This window comes from Stigmatopora argus, chromosome 11, assembly GCF_051989625.1.
Source record: "Stigmatopora argus isolate UIUO_Sarg chromosome 11, RoL_Sarg_1.0, whole genome shotgun sequence".
NCBI lineage: Eukaryota > Metazoa > Chordata > Actinopteri > Syngnathiformes > Syngnathidae > Stigmatopora > Stigmatopora argus.
In genome coordinates this window covers 4,172,209-4,198,472 of record NC_135397.1, presented here as the reverse complement: position 1 = coordinate 4,198,472, position 26,264 = coordinate 4,172,209, and the positions used below count along the sequence as shown (strand labels likewise).

Here is a 26,264-nt window from a genome sequence, read left to right as displayed (position 1 = left end):
GGTTTTTTTTTTTTTTTGCGAATACAAAGTTCCTCTGAAATAGTCACTAAAACCACTGGAGACACTCAAAACTCGTTTTCCCTTTAACCTTTACAATGAATTTAACTTTGGTTATATTTCTACCTATTTTAGTAAACATTTGTTCATATTAACTTGCTGTGTTAACATGTCAGTAGTTTAATTTATCAGGAACTGACTTTAGAAAAAAAAGAGGACAACTACATACCATTCGATCAACAAACTACCGTATTTTTCATTTGTTTACTTGTATTAAGTCTTTCATTTCCATTTCAAATACATGTAGAATAAAAAATAATATTGAAATTATCCATTATTATCCATGTGCGTTTAGTTTTGAATTCACAGTGTTGGACTAGATTCAAACCAGCAACAAAAAACATTTTGTATTTCCTCCATGGACGTTAAATTTCTGGCAATAGACGAGAGATCATCACAGATTTAAAAAAAATAGAAAAGCACAAAGCTTAAAAGAGCCTGGTAAAAAAAGAGAGTAAACAAAACCTGTTTTCATTTGTTTAAGACAGAGTTCGCTTGAAGGTGAAGGTCATCACACTCAGTGTTGTCAGACAAACCCAGATGAGAGCATTTTGTGGCCGAGGAGCACAGCTCGCTCAATGTAAGTGGGTCACGTAGCCATTTTGATTGACAGGAGGAGGAGGAGAACGAGGTGGGGCGAGTAAAGGTGAAGAGACAGGATGAGCCTTTCAAGGTTTCAGGGGGGGTGAAGGTTGACAGAGAAAACCTGCTGGGGCTGAAAAAGCAGCTTAAGATGGAAAGGTGGCGGCGCCACTCGGGGTGGACAAGTGGCTGAGGGAGAGAAAAAATGACAGAAAGGGGCTACAGGGGTGGAAGGGGGCGCTCAGGGGGAAGGGGGGAGGACAGAGGCGCAGGTGGGAGGAGAAGGAGAATGGAGAATAGGTCACGGGAAAAGGTTCCGGGGAGGAAAATGGATGCCATGAGGGCAAAGCGAAGCCAGGTTTCTGAGATGTTTCCACTCCAGCTGCGCCTTTTTGTGCAGGAGGGGATGGATGGGGGCGGAGGGGGCCCTCCCAAGGCGACCACCCCGTCGCCGCACCGCTCGCTCCGAGGCCTCTCCCAGAGTGCAACCTTTCCAGTAGGCCTCTTGTCAGTCAGCGCAGCTTCTTCCGCGGAACGCCACGAGGAACGCTCGGCTTCCTTTATGCTGGCTGACTGACATCGAGGATGACTTCTTCAGACGTAGTTATTGTGAAAGTCGTCAAAGACTGGGAATAAGAGCAGGGCACTAGAATGATGAGACGTGACCCTCTTTAGACTACACTGCAATCTAATGATGACCCGGAAATATGATACGCTGCTCGTATTGTTGCAGTATTTTCGTTCAGGCATTTGGTTGCATTGCATTGCATATTTTTCCGCCCAAAAAAGTCATTGTACACCATTGCATTGGTCAAATTCTGTTTCCCAGTGCTTTTGTTTGAGTGTTAGTACTTTTTTAGGTTGTTTTTGTTGTATTTGGGTCAACTATTGTCCAGTTAAATCTTGAACCAGGCACTTTTTGAACGTCTTTTGTCCAAGAGCTTACAAAGAATGTGGTTTAATTGTTTCTTTTTTGCGTGTGTTTTAGTCAAGAAAAAGTTCCATAAAAGCTAGTACTTCAGAAAGTGACCAGTATGGGTAGTAGTAGTACTTGATAAAAAAATATAGTACCATATTTTGCCGTTTAATATACCCGGCCGGGTATATTAAATGATTTTTGCTTTTTTGAGCCTCCCCTTTGTGCACCATTTAATATACTCCAAAAAAGCTAAATTGCCGTTTCATATACCCAGGTATATTAAACGGCTACTCAGCTTTTTTGGCAAGATTTGTATGGTGTTCATGGGGGCATAATTATAGATGCTTAAGTTCATTAAAATTCCAAGTCAGACTTTATTCAGCAGTAAGTAGTTTTAGTCTGCAAAACATTGATGCACCCCGTCACGGCATAAAGAGTGCGTAGTGGATCGTACCTTCCCGTTTGTGCGCCATTTAATATACCCCTGCCGTTTAATATACCCGGGTATATTAAATGGGGGGTATATTAAACAGCAAAATACGGTACTTGCTAAAAATGTATAGTACGTATTTATTACTTAGATGAAGTAAAAGTGTAGGCAGACAATTATCCCTTGAGTGTCTTGTTGTTAACAACTACTAAAAGAGCTAAAGGCTGCCATGGCCCTCAGGTCAACAGTTGCATTCTTCTTTCCCTTTGGAAGGAACTCAGAAGCCAAACAAAAATCCCCTCACAGTGTCAAACAAGTTTGTCACGGGTTTGTTCTAAGCAGACCTGGACAAGAAGCACACCTCGACCTGAAGGATTAGAAATAAAAGGATGAAATGAAGCTCCTCCCCAAGGACTCGCACTCGCAGCCAGATGCGCGGGGCCGAACCTTCACCCGCTGATCCCCCGCGCCCGTCCACCGGCTCCCTTTTTTAATAAAGCGCCCGAACAGCACCCGCGGCACCAGAGGCCCGCAGGTAAACAGCTAATGAAATCCCTCTCTCCCTCTCCAACTAAATCATCTAAATAGCAAGCAGCACTTCAGGCGCCCAAACAGACAGATGGCAGGGAACCAGATAGAATGGAAGAGGGGGGGAAGCGGCTGGGGGGACGGTGGAGTAATTCAGTGTGAGAATAATGTCGGCTAAATGCACAGCGAGTTCCTCTGTTGACACCAGGGATTGTCTCCAGACTTTTGGACTGAAACAATTCCAAAAACAACTTCGATAGGACTCTGTTTGTCCATTGGATGATGGATTGGCTGTTAAAATTCAACCAGAAAAGAATGGACAGCAAATACTTGTGTGAGGAATTCTATGGAAAAAACAAAATGTTGATGTACAGTGGTACCTCGACCTACGATCAGCTCTACCTACGACATGCTCGAGGTACGATTAAAATTTCGATCAAATAATTCGCCCTAGATACGATCAAAATTTCGAGATGCGACTAAGCCAGGTGGCCATGACATGAGAGGCTGTTTATCATTGTAGCGCACTTTTTTGCCGCATCTCTTCCGTGTATAACAGATATCTATGAGCACTGAACGATTTATAATAATAATAATAATCGGACATAGGCCATGTAGTCATTATCACAACACAAAAGCCTACTTGTCATCACACGCAGAAACTGCGTGTGACGAAATTGATGGTGCTTCTCCATAAGCTACGTTTAATCGGCAAAAGAGCTAAATAAGTGTAAGTTACGGACTTGTAATTTGTCATTCCGCTGTTGTGGATACAGGTCGCTTACCTCTCACTGTCTTCCACTTACCTTACTTCAGTCAGCTAGTAGGAGGCAGATCACCAACCAAACATCTGTTCATATACCGCAGAAGGGAATGTGTGTTGTGTTACCACAAATTTAGAGTTCTGATGGATGTGGGGGGGAAAAAAACTGCTGCCCTTTGTGGAATAGTTTGCCCACCACCCCTGCTCCGTAGCATATGCTAGCTACTGCACGGCTCGGCGACACCTTTTTGACAGAGAGCCAAGAACAATTCCTATTTTTGAATCTTCACATCGTCGACAGCAACGCTCAAAATGTAAAAGTAGGAATACAGTGGTACCTCTACATACGAGCTTCATTCGTTCCGGGACTGAGCTCGTATGTCCATCTTCTCGTAACTCGAACGAACATTTCCACGGCAACGCACTCGTAACAGAACAAACACATTTAAATGAACTTGGATTAATATATACAGACACACTCCAACATACATTTAATGTAACTTTACACAAAACTGAATTCTAATTTTGTTTTACATGTTTATACCCTGAATTCTAATTTTGGTTTACATTTTTATACCTTCTGGCCGGGTTAGCTGTTTGCCATGCCTCCATCCTCACGTTCGCTATCAATGGGCTGTTTGCTGTTGTACTATTCCCTTCAAAATATTCCGAAAATGATGCACACAAATGTCCTCACAATAGGAGAACGCACGACCACTTGCCAACGAGAAGTAGTCTTGGATGAGCGATTGCTTCGTTAACGGGAGCTAACAGGCTAAGGGGGAGGGACACTGAAAAAATGCAACGCCCCGCCCGCTCAGTGTTCGCAGAGACGTTAAAAAGAGGTATAATTGCGACCAGAGATATTACACGAGGAGTTGCGGGGGAGAGAGCCAGTGCCCCTGATGTTCTTATGAGCAGCCAACGAGAAGTAATATACTATACTGCTCGTATTAGCCATGGCTCCACCATTCGCGCTGAGTGACGGAAAAAAAACGGTGAAAAAAATGCAGCGCTCCGCCCAGTGCTCGTAGATATCTGTTATACACCAAAGAGATGCGGCAAAAAAGACAGTGCGCTAAAATCCTAAACAGCCTCTCATGTCTTGGCCACCGGGCTTTCTCGTATCTCCAAATTTGACTCGTATCTCGAAATGCTCGTATGTCGGGGTACCACTGTAGTTTGAAATGAAAGCCTAATCTTATGGGATGCTACGCCTTTATATCAAATCCAAAGCCTTTACTGTCATCACACACAGCTGTGTAGAATGAAATGGGTGAAATATCATTTAATAAAGGTGCTCTTCAATGTGTCCAAATGGTCTAAAGTCTGCGCTTTGATGGGCAGCATTTTCAATAGGTCCAGAAAAAGTCTTGGACTGGCGCTTGACACTTTACACCAGGCAGGCAGGGGTGGCTTTGCAAAGCCATCCAGCACAGACATAGGTGAAAAAGTTGAATGGACGGACGGACGGACGGGGGTTGGGCCACTGTGGCTGGCGGCAGCTTTTTGCTCAAGCAATCCAGCAGCGACCGACGGAGCTGACTGACAAACTTGAAGCGACGGGGGTTGGGTGGGCTGCGACAAGCACCTGACGCCAATCCACCGATTGCACTCGTAGGACACTAGTATTGTGGAAAGCTTTGCTCTTCATGAAAGCCTACATTTTGTGGAATCGTTTGAAATGAAAGCCTGGTCTTATGGGATGCTAGCCCTTTACATCAAATCAAAAGCCTTTATTGTCATCATACACAGCTTCGTTTATAACCAAATGGGTGAAATATCATTCATCGGGGCACTCTTAAATGGGTGAAAATGGTCAAAAGTTGGCACTTTGATGGCCCACGCTTGAAATAGGTCCAAAAAAAAGTCTTGAATGGGCTCTTGACAGTTTAGATTTGCAAAGGTGACAAAGGCACATACATAGGTGAAAAAATTCAATGGACGGGGGTTGGGCCGCTGTGGGAGGGAGGGAGGGAGGGAGGGAGGGAGGGGAGAGAGCAGCTTTCCGTTCAAGTCATCCAGCAGCGACCGACCGAGCTGACAAACTTTGAAGCGACGGGGGTTGGGCTGCGACAAGCACCTGACGCCAATCCACTGATTGCACTCGCAGGACACTAGTATTGTGGAAAGCTTGCTCTTAAGGAAAAACTACATTTTGTGGAATCGTTTGAATATAAAAGCCTAGTCTTATCGGATGTTACGCCTTTATATCAAATCAAAAGCCTTTATTGTCATCATACACAGCTGCGTATATAACCAAATGGGTGAAATATCATTCATCAGGGCGCTCTTAAATGGGTGAAAATGGTCAAAAGTTGGCACTTTGATGGCCCACATTTGAAATAGGTACAAAAAAGTCTTGAACAGGCTTTTGACAATTTATACCAGGCAGGGGTGGCTTTGCAAAGGTGACAAAGGCACATACATTGGTGAAAAAGTTCAATGGACGGGGGTTGGGCCGCTGTGGGAGAGAGGGACGGAGGGAGGGGAGAGAGCAGCTTTTGGTTCAAACCATCCAGCACCGAACGAGCTGGCAAAGTTGAACCAGCGGGGGTTGTGCTGTGAGAAGCACCTGACGCCAATCCACTGATTGCACTCGCAGGACACTAGTATTGTGGAAAGCTTTGCTCTTTATGAAAACCTACATTTTGTGGAATCGTTTGAAATGAAAGCCTGGTCTTATGGGATGCTAGGCCTTTATATCAAATCAAAAGTTTTATTGTCATCATACACAGCTGCGTATATAACCAAATGGGTGAAATATCATTCATCAGGGCACTCTTAAATGGGTGAAAATGGTCAAAAGTTGGCCCTTTGATGGCTCATGTTTCAAATAGGTCCAAAAAAAGTCTTGAATTGACTCTTGACAGTTTATCTTTGCAAAGGTGACAAAGGCACATACTACACAGGTGAAAAAGTTGAATGGACAGGGGTTGGGCCGCTGTGGGAGGGAGGGAGGGAGGGAGGGAGGGGAGAGAGCAGCTTTCCGTTCAAATCATCCAGCAGCGACCGGGCTGACAAACTTGAAGGAGCGGGGGTTGGGCTACAAGATGCACCTGACGCCAATCCACTGATTGCACTCGCAGGACACTAGTATTGTGGAAAGCTTTGCTCTTTAGGAAAACCTACATTTTGTGGAATCGTTTGAAATGATAGCCTAGTCTTATGGCATGCTAGGCCTTTATATCAAATCAAAAGCCTTTTTGTCATCATACACAGCAACGTGAAATGAAATGGGTGAAATATTATTCAACAAAGGTGCTCTTAAATGGGTGAAAATGGTCAAAAGTTGGCACTTTGATGGCCAACATTTTCAATAGGTCCAGAAAAAGTCTTGGACTGGCTTGGACACTTTATACCAGGCAGCTTTTCCTTTTCCGAGCCATCCAGCACATACATAGGTGACAATGTTGAATGGACAGGGGTTGGGCCGCTGTAGGAGGGGGGGAGGGGAGAGAGCAGCTTTCTGTTCAAGTCATCCAGCAGCAACTGAGCTGACAAACTTTGAACCAGCGGGGGTTGGGCCCAAACAAGAAGCACCTGACGCCAATCCACTGATTGCACTCGCAGGACACTAGTATTGTGGAAAGCTTGCTCTTTATGAAAAGCTACATTTTGTGGAATCGTTTGAAATGATAGCCTAGTCTTATGGGATGCTAGCCCTTTATATCAAATCAAAAGCCTTTATTGTCATCATACACAGCTGCGTATATAACCAAATGGGTGAAATATCATTCATCAGGGCACTCTTAAATGGGTGAAAATGGTCAAAAGTTTGCACTTTGATGGCCCACATTTGAAATAGGTCCAAAAAAGTCTTGAACTGGCTTTTGACAATTTATACCAGGCAGGGGTGGCTTTGCAAAGGTGACAAAGGCACATACATTGGTGAAAAAGTTCAATGGACGGGGGTTGGGCCGCTGTGGGAGGGAGGGAGGGAGGGAGGGGAGAGAGCAGCTTTCCGTTCAAGTCATCCAGCAGCGACCTAGCTGGCAAAGTTGAACCAGCGGGGGTTGTGCTGTGAGAAGCACCTGACGCCAATCCACTGATTGCACTCGCAGGACACTAGTATTGTGGAAAGCTCTCCTCTTTATGAAAACCTACATTTTGTGGAATCGTTTGAATATAAAAGCCTAGTCTTATGGGATGTTACGCCTTTATATCAAATCAAAAGCCTTTATTGTCATCATACACAGCTTCGTTTATAACCAAATGGGTGAAATATCATTCATCAGGGCACTCTTAATAATAATAATCGGACATAGGCCCTGTCGTCATTATCACGACACAAAAAAGCCTGCTTGTCATCACACGCAGAAACTGCGTGTGACGAAATTGATGGTGCTTCTCCATAAGCTACGCTTAATCGGCAAAAGACCTAATAAGTGTATGTTACGGAGTTGTAATTTGTCATTCCGCTGTTGAGGATACAGGTCGCTTACCTCGCGCTTACCTTCCACTGTCTTCCACTTACCTTTCCTCAGTCAGCTAGTAGGAGGCAGATCACCAACCAAACATCTGTTCATATACCGCAGAGGGGAATGTGTGTTATGTTAGCGCGAGTTTAGATTCCTGATGGATGTGGGGAAAAAACTGTCCTTAAGCCTATTTGTCCGTGCTTTGTGGGACCTATAGCGTCTGCCAGAGGGCAGCAGCTGGAACAGATTGTGACCAGGGTGGTAAGGGTCCCCTATGATGTTCTTGGCTCTGCTGAGGTAACGAAATAATAAATGGGTGAAAATGGTCAAAAGTTGGCACTTTGATGGCTCATGTTTCAAATAGGTCCAAAAAAAGTCTTGAATTGACTCTTGACAGTTTATCTTTGCAAAGGTGACAAAGGCACATACTACATAGGTGAAAAAGTTGAATGGACAGGGGTTGGGCCGCTGTGGGAGGGAGGGAGGGGGGTGGGGGGGGGGGAGAGAGAGCAGCCTTCCGTTCAAATCATCCAGCAGCGAGCGGGCTGACAAACTTGAAGGAGCGGGGGTTGGGCTACAAGATGCACCTGACGCCAATCCACTGATTGCACTCGCAGGACACTAGTATTGTGGAAAGCTTTGCTCTTTAGGAAAACCTACATTTTGATTCAGACGAGTTTCCGCTACACATGGACCAGCAAAGGCATGCAAGGGCAAAAAGAGGGCTTTCTGGGTAATGAAGTATACTTGTGCACACAACACCGATAGCCAATGGCACCCTTTCTCAGAATAAAACTTCATCACCCACAATCAATACGTGGGTAAGCTCAGCTGTTGCATCTCCTGTTATTCCTTCCTTAGCCTGTTAGCTCCCGCGATCGCTCATTCAAGACTACTTCTCGTTGGCAAGTGGTCGTGCGTTATCCTATTGTGAGGACATTTGTGTGCATCATTTTTGGAATATTTTGAAGGGAATACAACAGCAAACAGCCCATCGATAGCGAACGTGAGGGTGGAGGCGTGGCAAACAACTAACCCGGCCAGAACGAAGGTAAAAAAAAATGAAAACAAAATTAGAATTCAGTTTTGTGTAAAGTTACATTAAACGTATGTTTGAGTGTCTGTATATATTAATCCAAGTTAATTTAAATTTGTTTGTTCGTTTACGAGTGCGTTGTCCCCCGAACAATCCCGCTTCCGTGTATGTCTCTACCCTCCGCAAAATTCGTCTAATTTTACTTCTATTAAACACATTTTATTACTATTAAACCACTAGTTATGTGTTACTTTGTTAATAGATGGCGAATTAGAAGAAATAAAACATTTTTTGCAATCCAATATCCTGTTTTTGGTGGGGGTTTTTGAGGGTTGGAACGAATTAATTAGTTTTTAGTTCATTTCAATGGGAAACGTCCGTTCGAGTTACGAAAACCTCGACATATGATCTCAGTCCCGGAACGGATTAAGATCATATGTCGAGGTACCACTGTATCTTGTTTTCTATTTGTCCAGGAGATTAAGGAAAATAGGTTTTCGATTTTTCCTAGTTTGGTTAGCATTTTTGTCCATTTGTTTTATCAAGTGCCTTTGTCAAAATGATTTTGTCTACTAATTGTTTAATCAACTATACTTGGTGAAGTATAGAGAATGTGATTTTTTTTAATTGAATACTAATTTAGACCTAAAAGGTTTCCTTAGGAGAATTCCCCCAAAAACGAATTTCCCTGCTGATTGTTACATTAGGTGGCTGTTAAAATAAAATAACAGTGCCAAATCGTGCTCTAGTTCAACCATGCATAACTTCATATATAGCCCAATCCTGTTGAAAAATGGGCCTTTTACAAAACAGTTGCCATGGCAAAGAAAAAGCATACAATAGTCTAAAATGGCTCATTGAAAAGAGCCTGCACTCCAAGAAGACTAAATCTGAAAATAATGATGGAACAGGTGTTATTACATAGAAGACAACCATCATCTTGCTTCTTTCCATCAAGCTGAGAGGCGAACCTTTACATTCTCAAACAATTGATAAGTGCACCAAAATGATTTGTATTATTTTTATTTACGTACTACCACACCTGCCATTTAGAGACCACTTACATACTCGGTAATCCATTCTCTTTACTGACTCATAGAATAAATGCCTGTGTTTATTTCCACCTACCATTGTGATACGTATACTAATATAAATCCGTGGGTAGGAGCAAAAAACAAGTCAACCGAAATCCACGCTTTTGAGAATTCCAATACCTCCGGCCATCTTTAACCGATGTCTGCAAGTCACATTAGTGAATCAGCGATAAGCCGTGTGCTCAGTGCGACTAAATAGAGCAAAACAGGAGCGCAGGAAGAAAAATAATAACTCTAACTTCCAGGAAAAGTCCATCATCAGCGTCCCAGGAAAATGCACCTATAGCACGGGGGTCGTAAGCCTGCGTGAAAGCTGCCCTGCGGCGCTGCAGACACTAATGTGCCACCTCCCTCCAGCCAGACATTCCTACAAACTCCTCTGCACCAGCTAAAGCTTTCATGCATTACTAGAAGCACTCGCTTAGCGAGCAAGACCGGCCAATGCGGACCACCACCGGACTTGGCTTGTTTTGCTTCATTTTTCTCCTAGCAGTTGATACGTGTCAAGTCAGCAGTATTTCTTACCTCGGTTTTACCAATGCAGTGGTACCTGGACTTATGAGTGCATCATGATGCCTCATTATGAGATTTACCGTATTTTCTTGCATATAAGCCACCCCGCGCACAAGCCGCACCCTTAAAATTGCCTTAAAATTGTTGAATTTGACAATTTCTCGCGTATAAGCCGCCCCCTGGTTCACAATTTTCACCTCTATATTCATGGTTTTAATAGGGAGTACAAATGTGTTACTTTGAAGGGAAAATCTTAAGAAAAATTATATTCGTGAGTTTTTAACTTTTTCCCCCCCAAAAGGCAATAGAAAGAATCACAAGATCCACGCTGCTTACCATCCTCTTATAATTAGTTTTTTGAGTTACAAATTCAGTCACAAATCGATTTACTACTGTCATGATTAGATTACATTTCTTGGGTCATGGGACAGAATGCCATAAATCAATGAATCAAAGTACTAGTCTACTTCCCTGACACCAATTGCTGCACTACTTTTCTGTTCTGTTATATCGCTTTGGCTGCAGATTTGGCCATCTTTACTCATCAGCATCGACGACATTAGACGTCTAATCCATTTCCCCTTGGGAAGGCGTGGCAGCCAAAGATTTCTGGCATGCCCTCCAAATCTAATAAAGTGGACCTTTAGTTGGGTTTTAAAAATGAAAGTCTGTTTTGGTGAATTTATGAAAAGTGAAGTGAGAAAATGTGGGGGACTCCTTTCATGTGGAGGCACAGCCTTAAATCCTCTCAGACAGAACTACTGCAGTAAAGCGGTGACATCACTTTCCGTGTCCCCGACTGCATTCATCCGCCCTCATTCATCCTCTCCTTGGCTTATCTCTCCGTCCTCTCCTCCTCCCAGCCTCCTCCTCCTCCTTCTCTTGTGAAACTTTCCCTCGTCTCCTCACAGCAGGGCAACTATTGGCTAATGGAGTGCGGCAGAATTAATTGTGTCTCTGGCAGCTAGGGCTGCTTAGTTAGTGTGACTGCAGGTGAAGGAGGGAGGACTGCACCCCGCTGTCCACCGAATGTCCAAGCCGTCGGGACCCCCGAGTACCCCTCCCTTCTCCCCGGTTTCTCGGTGCTTTGACGGGTCTCCCGCTGCACGACACCCTCCCGTGTATTGCGCCAAGGGCAAAGTAATATGTCCCAAAATTACATGACTGAATGTGTGTGTGCGTGTGTGTGTGTTTATTTGAAGATTTTTGGGCCAGCTCCAGAGTTTGTGAGGACTGGGCACATTAAAATTCCATGGCAACACATACAGGCTGAAATGTAGGTGCTCGTGTCAACGTATAGAAAGCGGTGCAGCCGGAAGTAATGCGATGGAATGAAGAAAAAGATTGTTGGTAGGATCGAATAGTGAAATTTGACACATGAGCTGGGCCTTGACTGTAATATGTGCTATGATGGAATTTAACTAACGTTTTTTTGTGTTGATCCTATGTCAAATTCCAAATTTTGATCTTCAAGATGAGATTTGGACATGGTTAAATTTCGAGCTACAGTTCATTCCATGTGTCAGTCTTTGGGTTAAAAGTTCATCCCATGTATTGATTTTTAGGTCAAGGTTATGTTCATGTGTCAGTTTTTGGGGTCATAGTTCAACCCATGTTGCAACTTTTGGGTCATGGGTTCATCTTTGGGTCAGGCCTAACCCGTGTGTCAATCTTTGGATCAAGACTTAGGCTATAGGTCAAGCTTTGGTTCGAGAATCAGCTCTTGTGTCAAAATTTGGATCAAACCATTGCATCAAAGTTCATCCAACCTGTCAATGTTTGGACAAAGTGCAGGTCAATCTTTGTTTCCATCTTCAAAATGAGTTTCAGTCTAGGTGTCAATCTTTGAATCAAGCTTAAACCCACATGTCAACCTTAAGGTCAAATTCCTGGCCGTTTCTTAATGCTTTGGCCAACATTCCGTCCATATGTCAATCTTTAAGTTCAGTCCGTGTGTCATTCTTTGATTTTAGCATAACCTGTGTGTCAAAACTTTATGTCAAGGAAGCACAACAAACTACAGCTTCCATCCACAATTCCTCCATAAAAAAGCATTCTCTTTAAGAATCAAAATCATCCTTGGGTGTCATGTTAATGTTTGTTTGTTTATACATGTCATGCCCTGTCACAAAAAGACATCTGAGGCTGAGATAGGCTCCTGCTTCACCACGACTCCAATGCGGACCCATCCCATTGAAAATGTATGAGCCGACACAGATTTAAACTACTCATTACCGTACAATTCCGAAGAGCCGTTTCTGTTCCCTTGACTAATATTTAGGAATTGTAAAATGGTACTAAAATGGAATTGTTTCTTCCAAAGTCAACAGTTAATGGAACAAAAAAAGGCATGGTAGAAGAGAAGGGGAAAAAAAAGACAATGAGTACCAAAAAAAAGTTCAAGATTGTAAACGCAGAGATATAAAAGGCACTGTTAAATTGCTTTAGGTGGAATTAGCCTGCACAACACATATAGGGAGAGTCGTTAAAAGAGAAAGATGTAGGTCACTAAAAAGGCAGAGGGGAAAAAAAGAAGGTTTAGGCCTGCTTTGCAGTGGGATTGTTGTGCCCTCAAGTGGTCCTCGGGCTTGGTGCAGATGCCTGTTTAACTTGCATGGGATGTGATGAGGGGAAAATATGATCTATTCTCACTTTGAAAACTCGAGTTCAATTCAAAGACAATTGTAAAAGACAATATCTGAGCTATAATAAAATAAGAAGGACTATACTGTAATATCTAATGCACTTAACTGACGTGATACCAAAAAAAGTAGAGAGAAATAACTGCAATAACGCCAAATTAGGTCATACAATATTAAAATAACACTTTTCAAACACACAGGCATCACACATGAATGCACAGGTATCCACATGCACACCTGTGCACGTGGCATGTATTCAAATACATGCACACGGACATACAAAAATGCATATCCCCTACAGAAACACTATTTAGAATTACTCAAACATGCATATCCATGCACAGAACACACACTCATGCACGCATAACACGCACGCTTTTATCCTGGGTAATAAAAATACAATCAAGTCCCACAATTAGAAGCCTTTTAAAAGAAACAATGGCACAGCCAGCAAACCGTTGTGACTCACACGAAGTCTCCGAACCCCCTGCCCCCTGTTTTCGATTTGCGCTCCTGGGAAATTACACATCACGCCATCTGAAAGCTACAAAAGAAACTATTCTGGGGAGAATTTTTTTTTGTACGACCCCTTTACTCCCACCCGCCCTGCTTCTCCTTTCCAGATCAATTTGTATCTTTGAAGATCACTTGTAAGGAGAACAAGGAACTGCTCGGTCTGTCATGGTGTCTGCCCTGAGCTGTGGTCCAGCAACTGAGGATCAGTATTTGGTAGATGGTAGCCCACCCAACCAGATTGACTTCAAAGCTGTGAATTATCAGACCACTCTTGCGGTTTTTGGACTTGAATACATTGGAGAGCCTAACGATGAGGTTCTGGGTTGATGTTTCAGATTCTGCTGGAAATGCCCTAACAAGTAGTCATAAGTCAGTAGACCAGGAGTGTCAAACTCGGGTTGGTTCGCGGGCCACATTAACGTCAACTCCATTTCATGTGGGCCGGACCATTTTAGATATAATATTTGGATATTTTTTTAATTGGATTAAAAGAACTGGATCAAAAGCCCTTAAATAGTCTGTTTTTATAGATCGAAAGCAATGTTTATTTGAGCTTTTTTTTAGTAATGGAAAATGTCTTTTAAACATGTTTTTCATTTCAAATGGAAACAAAATATATTTTTTAATTAGGTTCAATATTAAAGTGGAAAACGGAAAATATCTATATATTTATTTTAGATCTTACAAAATGCGCTTTGAACTAAAAACACAAACGAAATAAAATTGGATTGAAAATATTGCAATGATTGATTTTAAAAAGGGGAAAATCAGGAAATCTTAAAACAGAAAGTCGGCACACATGATTTACTTTCTCGGGACGCACAAAATGATGCGGTGGGCCAGATTTGGCCCCCGGGCCGCCACTTTGACACCTGTGCAGTAGACGGTCTTTTTTATTTTGCTACAGTGTTTGTGTATGGAAGGTGTTATGCTTCTATTTTTACAATCCCTGTGAAGTAGATCAAAATTTAAGGCAGGGCGACCCAAACACGGTCGAAATGAGGCGAGAGGGAGGGAAAAAGTTTGGGTTTGATGTCAGACAAAGAGCCACTGGCGGCAACTAAGAATAGGATGCATACAAAGAAAAGGACCAATACCGCGCACTGAGACGAACAATGAGCAATTGATCTGACACTCATCGAACAGAGGCAAAAGCATGAGCAAAAGGGAAAATGTATGTGTTGAATACACTATTTATGTCAGTACTGGTATCCTTTCTGTTTATGTTTTGTGCTTTTATATTCCATGAAAATAAAGACGCATGCTTTGGCAATGTGCATTTAAAGTGCACAGAGAACAAATTGGGCTTCTGATTTGGTTAGAAATGAGATGGGAGCTTGCCAGAGTCCTTAATTGCTCTTTACTAAAAGACAGAGGTGACTTCCTTTCAAAGGAGAAGAGGCAACAAGTGTCATCAGGTTAATATACTGCTCAAATTGCAAACAAGTCCTGTGGGGTGGGAACATTAGCAGCCAAGTTTGCAGAGGGTTTGAGGTTTAGGGATTTGACTTTTATCCATTTCTTTCTTGTGATTGCAGCCTGCAGAGAGCAAGCACACTGTGAGGTGTTGATTAGCAATCCAATTTGCTTCAGGAGAGTTTTTTTATTCCGTTGGATCGGTTTGTGTGTGCATGAGCTCAAACCTGGGAATTAGCAGCAGTATTCAAAACGCATAGTGACATAGTGAGTATGTAATGTAATACGTATATATAAAATGTGTATATATGTATATATATATGTATATATATGCATATAAATACATATATCTACATATATATACATACATATATATGTATATATATATATATATATATATATATATATATATATATATATATATATATATATATATATATATATATGTATATATGTATATATGTATATATGTATATTTGTATATATATGTATATGTATGTATATGTATGTATATATATATATATATATATATATGTATATATACATATGTATGTATATATACATATGTATGTATATATATATATATATATATATATATATATATATATATATGCATATATATATATATATATGTATATGTATATGTATATATATATATGTATATATGTATATATATGTATGTATATATAAATGTATTTATATGTGTATATATAATTACATTAGATACTCACTGTGTTCAGAACATGAGATGAGATATATAAATGTAATGTTTATTCTTAATCTATCAAATCATATTACCAGTATTTTTTTTTAAACTTGCTTTTATTTTATTTATTTTGCAGCTCTATATCCTTCCACTAGTCGGCGGTCTCGAGCCAGCGACTAAATAAGGCATAGAAGAAGAAACACCTCATGAGCGGAGGGAAGTTTGACACCGCGTCCACTTGAAAACATCAGCGTTTGTTTGGCATCTTGGGCACTTTTGGTCACCATGAGATAATAGTACTCGTTCGAAGTAGGTGTTTGCAGTTATTACAATTGCATGCTTTTTTTAAGATCATGCACTTTCCAAACTTAAATGCGCTGCTATTAATATTATCTGTCCATAAGGTCGATAGACGCTCACTAACAACTTGACTATTTCAGTACTTGATGTTAACTACTACCTACAGCGGAGACGCATTGGATTAACTTTAATACATCCGTGGTTATGGAAGAAAATTTGATTCCTGGGAAATAACAATAATCATAAGCATTCTTTCACATGTAGCTTGTGTGACATACTGTTAACAGTATGACAAAATGTAACTATTACTTTACAACTGTGTATCTAAGCTTAAACATCTTTTTTGTTGTTGCAAGGAATGAGTGGACAGGACTCCAGAAGGGGCTCCTGGAGGGCTGGGAATGGTTCTTGGAGAGCAAATGGTAGAGGATGGAGAGGACCAGGGAATGGCGGTGGAGCATGGAGAGGAGGAAGCAACACCAGTGGAGCCTGGAGGGGAGGAAACAATGGAGGATGGAGGGGCGGAGGAGGATGGAGGGGTCGACCTTGGAGAGGAGGTTCAGGGGGTGGTCGTAGTGGAGGACACCTCGGAGGAACACCTGGAGGTGATGACAGGGTGTCGGCAAGTCCTTTCTCTGCCACACAGAGAGGTGAGCTTCATGAAATTTGGTGTGAAAGTATCTCCTCGTGTTGTGAACAACAACCGACGAATAAAATACTTTTTAGGTCTCCACCAAGCCACTCTAGATGTGCTGTGCCCTTACAAAGGATGGCCACTGTACTTCACTGAAGGTATTATTTAAGAAGAAAATAGACATCAGGTTGATTGGTATGCATGTGAAAATCTGTGATTCGTCTTCACGTCAGGTTTTATCGAGAGCGCGCCCAGCGTGGAGAAGATCAAAGTCTTTGAGAAGTATTTTGCCTCCAAGATTCACCTCTACGACAAGGTTTGTTTATGACTGGTAGTGCCCTGGGGTGGTGAGGTGAATTGCTGCGCGTTACAGGACGAGATTGAGCGTCAAGGCAGTGTGCTAGTGGACTACGTCGATCTGACCAAGAACGAGACGGTGATTGGAGCGCTACCTGATTTGACCAACGAGTTGAAGAAACAACCGGAGGTTATCCTTAATTGTTTGGGATTGGCCATTCACCAGGTACACTGATGCTTCTTAACTTTTTCTCATTTAATGTGCTTAAGACTAGAAAAATGAGACCTTATAATATAGTTGAGGGGACAGAATTGGCAAGACCAAAGCTTTCCACTGTCACTTCATGCCATAGTCTATAATAAATGTTGCATATAATTATTTGCATTGGTGAAGTAAAAAAAAAAATAAAAAAAGTGTCAAATTAAAAAAAAATAAACTGTGCTAACTGCCATGTCTGCAACATATGAAGTTGCAACAAGTAATTTATTATTTGGTTAAAGTCATAAGGTATTTATTTATTTATTTTTAAAGCTTCTACGTATTTCTCTCCGTAAACAAATAGGTGTTGACTGTCGATTTGGAGCAACAAGCTGCCGAGCTGCCCGGGGATGAGCTTCCCGCGACCGTGCCCATCATCCACATCCCTCACATTAGTGCTAGGTGCGCTCCAAAGCTACTGTCAATATAAAAAATAATGTCTACATACTGACTTTATTACAGGCTGTACAACTACGAGCCACTGACTCCGCTGCGCACCCTGCGCGCAAGTGTGTTTGGCTGCCTGGTATGTGTGAGGGGCACCGTGGTCCGGGTGAGCAACATTAGGCCTCAATGCACCAGGCTGGCCTTCCAATGCATGACATGTTCCAGCACACTTTCACTCCCTCTGCAGCATGGGAAGTATGCGACACCTACTAAAGTAAGGAAGATGCATACATACAACACATACACTGTTTTTGGTTGAAAAGTGTCATTCGTGTGTTGTCTCGCAGTGTATCCAGCCAGACTGCCGCGGTCGCGCGTTTAGCGCCAGACGGAGTTCTCCTCTTACACACACTGTCGACTGGCAAATTATCAAGTAAGCATATATAAACTATTCAACCGAATCGTATGTGTCTTACTAAGTAGACCAGGGATTGCCAAATGATGGGCCGCTGCCCAGTTTTTATTGGCCTTAGAAAATTATGACTATGGTTTAATACGGCCCGCACAAGAAGCTTGAGTTCAGTTTACGGTCAGTTGCAATTTTGCATTCACTGGAGCTATTCACTGCCATTGACGACGATAATCGTCAAATCCAGTTTGACTGGGGGGCTGGCAGCAATCGAATGATCAGTGAAACTGGATTGTACATCTATTGCCGTCAAAGGCAGCCAATGGGTTCATAGTTAAAAATGAATAAATTTTTAAAACCTAATCTTTTTTTGTGGAATGATTTCAAGATGGTCCTGCATGCTTTGATTTTGGGGAAACAAAATTTTGGACACCCATGCAGTAGACATTTTTTGTGGAACACAGTTTGCTTTAGTATCATACCACTAGATGTCACACTTTACTCACTGTTAGGTCAGCAGTGACTCAACTGCAGCAGCCGGACTCTACGAATGAATAATTGCGTTTCTGTTGTCTTCAGATAAACAACACAATGTTGACAGAAGGCTGTTAATTGGCTGATATCGTTCACTGTGTGGTGACAGGGTGCAGGAGTTGGTGTGCGGTGAGCAGAGGGAGGCCGGACGCATCCCACGCACCGCCGAGTGCCACTTGACCGCTGACCTCTGTGACAGCTGCGTTCCGGGCGATACCGTGACTGTCACGGGAATTGTTAGAGTGACAAATGATGGTGGATGCACACAGAAACAGACCATTTTTACACTTTAATCTTGTGCTTTTCACTGAATAACAATTTGGTTGATATGTTATGTAGTACAATAAATGTAGTATATGTATGTTTATATGGGATGGTAGGAGGACCATCATCACTGTTGTATAATGTCAGGCATTTAAAAAAATGGAATGCTTTTCCTACTGTTGAGTTTAAAATGTGGATTAAGTGCTGTAATTACAGCCTAGAAATCTTGCATTTGTGACACAGGCACCTCCAGATGGACTAAGGACCAATGCATGTTCCTGCTCTACATCGAGGCCACGTCAGTCAGCAACACAAAAGGTGCTGTTCAAGTTCTAATAAGCGCAGCGTCCTCACCAACCACACGTGAACATGAAATGCAGGTAAGCAGTCCAAGTCAGGAGGAGCTAACTTGCCTGAGAACGGCGGTGGAGGTGAGGAGTTTACCCTGAAGGAGCTCTACGCCATCCAGGAGATCCAGTCGCAGCCGGACCTTCTCAGACTTTTTGTCCAGTAAATATTATTTGAGTATGAAGTCAAACTATACCTTCATCTTTGTTAACATTTGTAAACGTGTTCTTATTTTGCTCTCTCCAGTTCTCTGTGTCCCGCCATCTACGGCCACCTGGTGAGCACAACGTCCATTCTTTTTCAGACGACCCGTCACATTCATTCATTTACTCGTCTTCCCAGATGGTGAAAGCCGCGCTGGTGTTGGTGTTGTTCGGAGGGCGGCAAAAGCACACGGGCAAGAACAGTGTCCCGGTCAGAGGAGACCCCCACGTCCTGATGGTGGGGGACCCCGGACTGGGCAAGAGTCAGATGTTACAGGTTGATTCCGTCCGTGCTTTGGAGACAAACTTGTTCTTCCATTTTTTTAATAACCAAATAATTGGATTCGCATTGGTAGGCTGTGTGCAACGTGGCTCCTCGAGGGATCTATGTATGTGGCAACAGCACAAGCACTGCAGGTAAAGTGTCTCTTTACAGTTATTATAAATCACATTAAGCTTTGAAATCTTAATTGATCTGGAACACTTTGCCTAAAAAAATATTTAAAAAACGCCCGGAAAGTGAGTATTTTCCCACCTTTCTCCACGGTGCTCTTCTGTGTAAATGGCACTGTCAAAAAAGAGGAGGAAAAAAAGGTTAATTTCCATTTTTTTGTTTACCCTTAATTGGGAACTCATTGGCAGTCCATTGGTGACAGTTAATTTTTAATCCATTTTGCCTGGGTTCATTTTGGGGTCATCTCTCCCACATTTATATACCAAATTTTAATATTGTGGCCTGCATGACCCAAAATCTAAGGGCTAGTTCATATGTGGATTCTCTTTTTTTTAGGACTAACAGTGAGTTTATACCGAGATCCAGGAAGTGGAGATTACGCTTTGGAGGCGGGAGCCTTGGTGTTGGCTGACCAGGGTAGGAATGCAAGGGAGAACATACATCTATGTTTTTTACTAATTGCCCACATCTTAAGGGGCAACATCTTTATTAAATGCATACTCTCAGAATCTCGTTTTATAAATTGAAATGCTGCTTTTGATTTTTTTTAAATGCAATAGTGGAGAAAAACAGTTTTTTTAAAGTCAGCACACACCCTCGGTGCAGGTTTGTGCTGCATTGACGAGTTTGACAAGCTGGGTAACCAGCAGCAGGCCTTGCTGGAAGCCATGGAGCAACAATCTGTGAGTCTGGCAAAAGCCGGAATCGTTTCTTCGCTGCCTGCCAGAACGTCCGTCGTCGCCGCCGCCAACCCCATCGGAGGCCATTACAACCGAAACAAGACCGTCTCGGAGAATTTGAAGTGAGTCCAGCCCTCGAGCGGCGATCGCAATTCTATGTATTGTCGCTTGTCGCAGTTAACGCTGCTTCGTTGTCAGGATGGGCTCGCCTTTGCTCTCCCGCTTCGACGTGGTCTTCCTCCTCCTGGACATCCCGGACGAGTCCCACGACCGCCGTCTGTCCGAGCACATCATGGCGAACCGGGCCTGCGGAGGAGGCAGAACCGCCAACGCCGTGTTCACCAGGAACTGTAGCAAGGACGACACCGAGACCTCCATTTTGTTGGAACACTCGGACCTGCCGCTGTCGGCGCGTTTACAGGTAAAGCGTCAATCCCATTTTAATTCGGTGTATTTCTTGAGCACTCATTTATAATAGTTTGTTTTTCAAGATACCAGGAGGGGAAACCACCAACCTTATCCCGGTGGGCTTGTTGAGGAAGTACTTCAGCTACGCTCGCCACTACGTTCACCCCACCCTCTCGCCCGAAGCGGCGCAGACGCTTCAGGACTTCTACTTATCGCTGAGGTCCCAGTCACGAGCCGCCGATTCCACGCCCATCACGACACGCCAACTGGAGTCCCTCATCAGACTCACTGAGGTCATCGGCAATCTGTTGTTCTATAGGTCTGATTGTATTGAAAATAATTTTGTGTTATGGTTGCACCTATGCAGGCTAGAGCCAGGCTGGAGCTCAGCGAGACGGCCAACAAGAGCCACGCGGAAGATGTGGTGGAAATTATGAAACACAGGTACAGTAGGAATAGCGGTGAGGTTTCCCAATATACATTGAGAATGCAGTATTTAGGAATTGATGTCATTCACGGCAACAAAAATCTCACAAATATTTAGGGACTGAAATCTTGATTTACCCATATTTTGTACATACTGAAATCTAAAATATAGTTTTTTTTTAGCCAACCAAAATTGTAAATGTAACTATTTAATTAATAATTTGACATTGGCCATGGAACTCTGAGATGTCACTTTGAAAAAACTGACAAATGTTCAGAGACTTCTATTGACGTTGAAAAGTTTAACACAAACATGCATACTTTTTCTCAGTGCCGTTGCGTGTTTTTTTGTGCAGTCTTGTTGACACATACTCCGACGGCTTGGGCAATCTGGACTTTCAGCGTTCTCAGCTGGGCAGAGGCATGAGCCACCGCGGAGCCGCCAAACGACTTATTACTGCTCTCCACACGCATGCCCAACAGACCAATGAGAACCAGTTTACCCTGCAGGCTATTCGATCTCTAGCAGAGAGGCTCAACATAAAGGTACATTCCAGTATATGTGTGTGGAATATTTTCACTTTCCACCAAAGTTTTACATTAAGGATATGCATTTATCTTATATCGCTTCTGCTCAACATGATTTTTATGCACAACTTTTTCACACTTTTTTTTATTTTTTTATGGCAGGTGCTTGACTTTGAGGGTCTGGTGAGTTCTCTCAATGAACAAGGTTTCCTTTTGAAGAAAGGAGCCAAACTTTACCAACTTCAGACCATCTGATGACCAAGCAGAAACCTAAAGAAAACAAACTTTAGCATGGGTCACTAAAGAACTGTCATGAAAGAAGAAGAAATGTGTTAAGAAAATTACATGACAAAAGGTTGACAGGTTGGAGTCCTTATTTTCTATATCTCTGCAATACATTCATTTTATTATTCAGGATATTCCTCAACTAACTTATTTTAAATATTATACATTATTTTTGTCCTTGAACTGTTTGAATGAAAACATTTTTCATGATTCACTACTCATTAAATGTGCAACATCAGTCAAAATTAACTTTTGTGCATTTTCTGTCTTCATAGGGGACATTATATAGTTTTTGTGATTTTTAAGGGGGGAAAATGAAAACTAATGCATTTTTGACCAATTTTGTGCCTTACACATTTAACAGTATAGTATATACTACTTATAAGCCACTATAATAACGTTTATTTGCTTTACATTCCTTGTTGAGCAGGTGTTTTGCGACACTTTTACGACATTGCTTTCCCACAGCATTTACGGCAATATGGCAGCCCACTTACTCCAGTTGGACCTCGGTCGGCCCTAAGCTTTGTAAATTCACCATGTCCACGGGGAAGCCACGGGGATCCAGGTGAAAATGATTATTTTGTGTTTTCGGAGCTCCCCCGCTCCGATTTGCCGCAAGGCCGCCGAGTGCTTGCTGTCGGCGCGGCGTGGGGCAGCGTCTCGTGTGGAGGCGTCGACATGGCGGCTCGGGCGCACACCTATCACCGTGGCGGAGGTAAGCGGCAGGACCTTAGGGCTCAGAGGCACTCTGTGTCGCTTTGGCCCGCTTCCGTCGACGTGGTGGAGGCCGTGCGGGACCCTGCTCGTCCTCCGCGGAAATCGTGGTCGATTGGCGGTCAACTCTCGAGCTCTGCTGTCCACTGGAGGACGAGGGGTCTCCGGGAAGAACAACCAGGAAGCATCGGACCAACCGGGGGAAGCAACCTCGGTACCTGGTCAAGGGCTTTTTAAGTTTAAAGAACTGGTAAGAAGAAACCCCTTTTAAGAATGGACGTCTTTCACATTTGTAGTCACTTAAAATGGACAAATTAGCCCTTAAAAATCCATCCAAACTTCACTTGACTCGTTGATGGGATCCCAGTCTATGGCACCAGATAAATTCGTTTTAATAAATCCCGAATTAATGAAGTAAAGTTCATAACGTTGCGAGATGAAAGTTTGTAATCGAAAGCGGTAAGTTATTAATGATTAATCAATTTTGCAATATTGGGTTGTGAAGTTTCTATGTACGTGCTAAAGTCAAATGAGGGAAGAAAGTATTACAACTTTTTTTTTTATTGACTACTCTTAATATTACAGCACTCAGTCTAAAAAATACATTAATTTTCCTCAATAAATTCAGATTGCACTCATTCTAGAAAAGACACATTTATTCTCCACACTGAAATCGTTCTGCAGTTTATTACCGAAATAATGTGTTGTGTCTTTCCAGTACGAGAACCCATGGACGGTCCCCAACCTGCTGTGCGTCTGTCGGATAGTCCTCGCTCCCTTCCTGGGCTACCTCATCATCCAGCAACACTTCCACCTCAGTCTTGCACTCTTCACACTGGCTGGAGCTACGGACCTGGTAGTAAATCTTCCGTCTTCACGTCGCTTTCAATGGCAGCCAATGTAACACAAGTTTTAATTGCATCCGTGTATCTTACACAGCTTGACGGTTACATCGCCAGAACGTGGCCCACTCAGAAGTCCGCATTGGGAAGTGCTCTGGACCCACTGGCGGATAAAATCCTCATCAGTGTTTTATACATCAGCCTCACGTACGCCGACATCATACCAGGTATTATTACACGCGTGCATGGAGATTTTCCTGTCCCATCTGGTGAACATGTATGTGTTTTTTTTGTCTGTATTCAGCGGCGCTGACGGCTCTGGTGGTTTTCAGAGACATCGGTTTGATTGCTGCCGTCTTTTGGGTCAGATACAAGACGGTGCCGCCGCCGGTAAGAGTGGATTTGACTCATTTTATTTTCACCCAATTTTTAAAAAAAGAAAAAGTTTACTTCAATATTTTGTTCCATTTATTTCAACATTTATTTAGGTCACTTTTCTATTTATTTAATTTTGTCAATGATCTTCTCCAGCACACAATGTTATTTTACCTGTAATTTTGCCATCATTGGAGGGTTTAACTGGGGGATTAAAAAGAGACTTCAGATAAGTTTATTTTTATTACTTAATAAATAAAATGTACTTTATTATTTTACACGTTGAAAAATGTTTATATTCTCTTAGAAGTATATTCACTGTATTTCCCCTTTTAGAAAGGCAGGAATGTTTTGTTTACGTTTCTTCATTTCACAGAAGTGTTCCATTATCAGTTCCCATTTAAAAAAAAATAATTAAAAAATAGCAATTATAATAGAATGATGTCATCACCTTCATGAATTTGGTTTCATTTTTTGTAGGTGACCCTCAGTAAATTTTTTAACCCCTGCTACACCACTGCTCAACTCAAGCCGACGCTTTTCAGCAAGGTCAGACGCTCACGGCAAAAATGACAAACCTCCGCGTCCAAATGGATTGGTCAACTATCGCCGTCAACGGCAGTTTATATTTTTACCGCCTTGAACGCTGACGTCGGACTTCTGCAGGTGAACACGGCCATCCAGCTGGTTCTGGTCGCAGCATCCTTGGCGGCCCCGGTCTTCCAGTACACAGACAGCCTCCTGCTGCAGGGTTTGGGGTAAGACGCTCTTTTATTTATTCCAACGTTAAAAGACCATTGGTGGTCGCTGTTGTAGTTTGTATTTTACATCTGACAGGTTTGTCACCGCCCTGACAACCACGGCGTCGGGCTACAGCTACTGGCACTACGGCCGAAAGACGGTCCGGGTGCTGAACACCCGGTCACCGTGACGACGACGACGACGACGGCAAAAAGCACGAGTCGCAGGAGGTTGAGGGAGGCACGAGCCGGACCCACGAATGGCGGATCACGGCCAAGAGAGCGGTGAGAACAAACAAGTGGCTGTAAACGCGTCGCCATGGCAATAACTCATGCAGATGGTCGGACCGCAGCTCAGTCGTTGGACCTAGTTTATGTAGGAAGAGCTTTTATTTTTACAGTCACACCGATCATGGTCACATGATGTATGCATTTCATTTATCAATAAAATTGAAAATCTGGTCAATGGAAATGTGTCTCAAAGACTGGAATTAATTCCTGGTTCTGACTTACTACTGTGATCATGTGATAGTGTCGATTAAAATGATAGATGACCAATCCATTTGAGCTGTGAGTGGCTGGCTGTGATTGGGACCTGCCAGGCCTCCCAGTTTAAATGGACTGGTCATCTGTCCCTGTAAAGGCAGCTTAATGAGTTCAATTAATCAAAGATAAATGAATGAGGTTGATTTTTCTAGAAATAACCAAGACATGTTTTTATAGACTATTGAAATTATCAAATTGTTTTGCAAACTGTACAGTGTTGTAAATCTGCCTTTTTATTTTTTTTGTCAATTGATTGCGATGGAGGTTTCCTTTAAGAAAGTGAAGTTTTAAAGTGTAGGCTGTAAGAAGGACTTAACAGTTGACCTCCTTTCCTTTCCATAAATCTCCTCCAGGTCTCAGCCAAGACCAGGAGCACAGCACATAAGCCCCCTAGCCCCCCAAAATAAAATTCCCTTGTGCAATCATAGGACCATTTATTTGTATAATTTTAAAATGTTGCTTTGAGGAAGGTCATGCCCCTTTTGTAGACATTACATATTTTGCTGCACCCCCCTCCAAGGAAGCTCCACTGTCCAACTTCCCTTACAGAAGCATCTGATCAAATTGTTTCCTTAAGAAATCTTAAGCCTGATTCACCTGGCCCCTTTCCAAAGGACCTTAAAGAAGACTCTTGTTGCTTAGATCATCCTTCATTTGAAGCGGGTCCCTAAACGCATCATGAGCTTCTCATAGCTCAACAGTCCAAACTTGACTGTTGGTTACGAAACCCCAAAAGTGATTCAGACTATTCCGGTCCTTGCAACAGTCCTTCACACACACACATGCACGCACACGTCCATAAGGATGCTTTACACGCGCGCACACACACACTCTTTGGTCTTTTGTAGGCTTGAAATAGATCTCATCCTCCCACTCTGCTGCCTTATATAAGATCCCAGCACAGAGATGTGCTGGTGCAGATGGGGCGTGTGCGTGCGTGCTGGTCTATGTTGGTCCGTGTGTGTGTGTGCGTGTGCGTGCCTCTGTGGCAATGCCAGTGTGTGG

General features: G+C 42.7%; 2 protein-coding genes across 2 annotated transcripts in view; both read left to right on the top strand.

Moving 5' to 3' along the window:
* The window catches only part of mcm8 (minichromosome maintenance 8 homologous recombination repair factor), a 194,227-nt gene extending 172,019 nt beyond the window's left edge, over positions 1–22,208 (top strand). Inside the window, exons 8-28 of the mRNA XM_077614176.1 lie at positions 15,760–15,932; positions 16,280–16,573; positions 16,650–16,715; positions 16,791–16,873; positions 16,931–17,080; positions 17,418–17,515; positions 17,576–17,774; positions 17,848–17,933; positions 18,553–18,698; positions 18,951–19,025; positions 19,088–19,217; positions 19,302–19,332; positions 19,398–19,535; positions 19,615–19,675; positions 20,049–20,129; positions 20,319–20,514; positions 20,591–20,813; positions 20,884–21,093; positions 21,168–21,244; positions 21,583–21,772; positions 21,917–22,208. Of these exons, the coding sequence (XP_077470302.1) occupies positions 16,282–16,573; positions 16,650–16,715; positions 16,791–16,873; positions 16,931–17,080; positions 17,418–17,515; positions 17,576–17,774; positions 17,848–17,933; positions 18,553–18,698; positions 18,951–19,025; positions 19,088–19,217; positions 19,302–19,332; positions 19,398–19,535; positions 19,615–19,675; positions 20,049–20,129; positions 20,319–20,514; positions 20,591–20,813; positions 20,884–21,093; positions 21,168–21,244; positions 21,583–21,772; positions 21,917–22,009 (2,625 nt within the window). The 5' untranslated portion in view covers positions 15,760–15,932; positions 16,280–16,281 and the 3' untranslated portion in view covers positions 22,010–22,208. The remainder of the gene's footprint in view (positions 1–15,759; positions 15,933–16,279; positions 16,574–16,649; positions 16,716–16,790; positions 16,874–16,930; positions 17,081–17,417; positions 17,516–17,575; positions 17,775–17,847; positions 17,934–18,552; positions 18,699–18,950; positions 19,026–19,087; positions 19,218–19,301; positions 19,333–19,397; positions 19,536–19,614; positions 19,676–20,048; positions 20,130–20,318; positions 20,515–20,590; positions 20,814–20,883; positions 21,094–21,167; positions 21,245–21,582; positions 21,773–21,916) is intronic.
* On the top strand, positions 21,967–25,185 carry crls1 (cardiolipin synthase 1). The gene is made up of 8 exons (XM_077614180.1): positions 21,967–22,117; positions 22,508–23,006; positions 23,475–23,612; positions 23,696–23,825; positions 23,903–23,988; positions 24,454–24,522; positions 24,640–24,731; positions 24,811–25,185. Exons 2-8 carry the CDS (start codon positions 22,614–22,616, stop codon positions 24,902–24,904), a joined length of 1,002 nt encoding a protein of 333 aa, XP_077470306.1. The 5' UTR covers positions 21,967–22,117; positions 22,508–22,613; the 3' UTR covers positions 24,905–25,185.
* Positions 25,186–26,264: the final 1,079 nt, after the last annotated feature.

Excerpts from the sequence above, each read along its gene's own strand:
- crls1 (XM_077614180.1), top strand. The coding sequence starts at position 22,614 with ATGATTATTTTGTGTTTTCGGAGCTCCCCCGCTCCGATTTGCCGCAAG. Across the intron at positions 23,826-23,902 it reads GTACGCCGACATCATACCAG|CGGCGCTGACGGCTCTGGTG; the intron begins GTATTATTACAC and ends GTCTGTATTCAG. Across the intron at positions 24,732-24,810 it reads CTCCTGCTGCAGGGTTTGGG|GTTTGTCACCGCCCTGACAA; the intron begins GTAAGACGCTCT and ends TACATCTGACAG.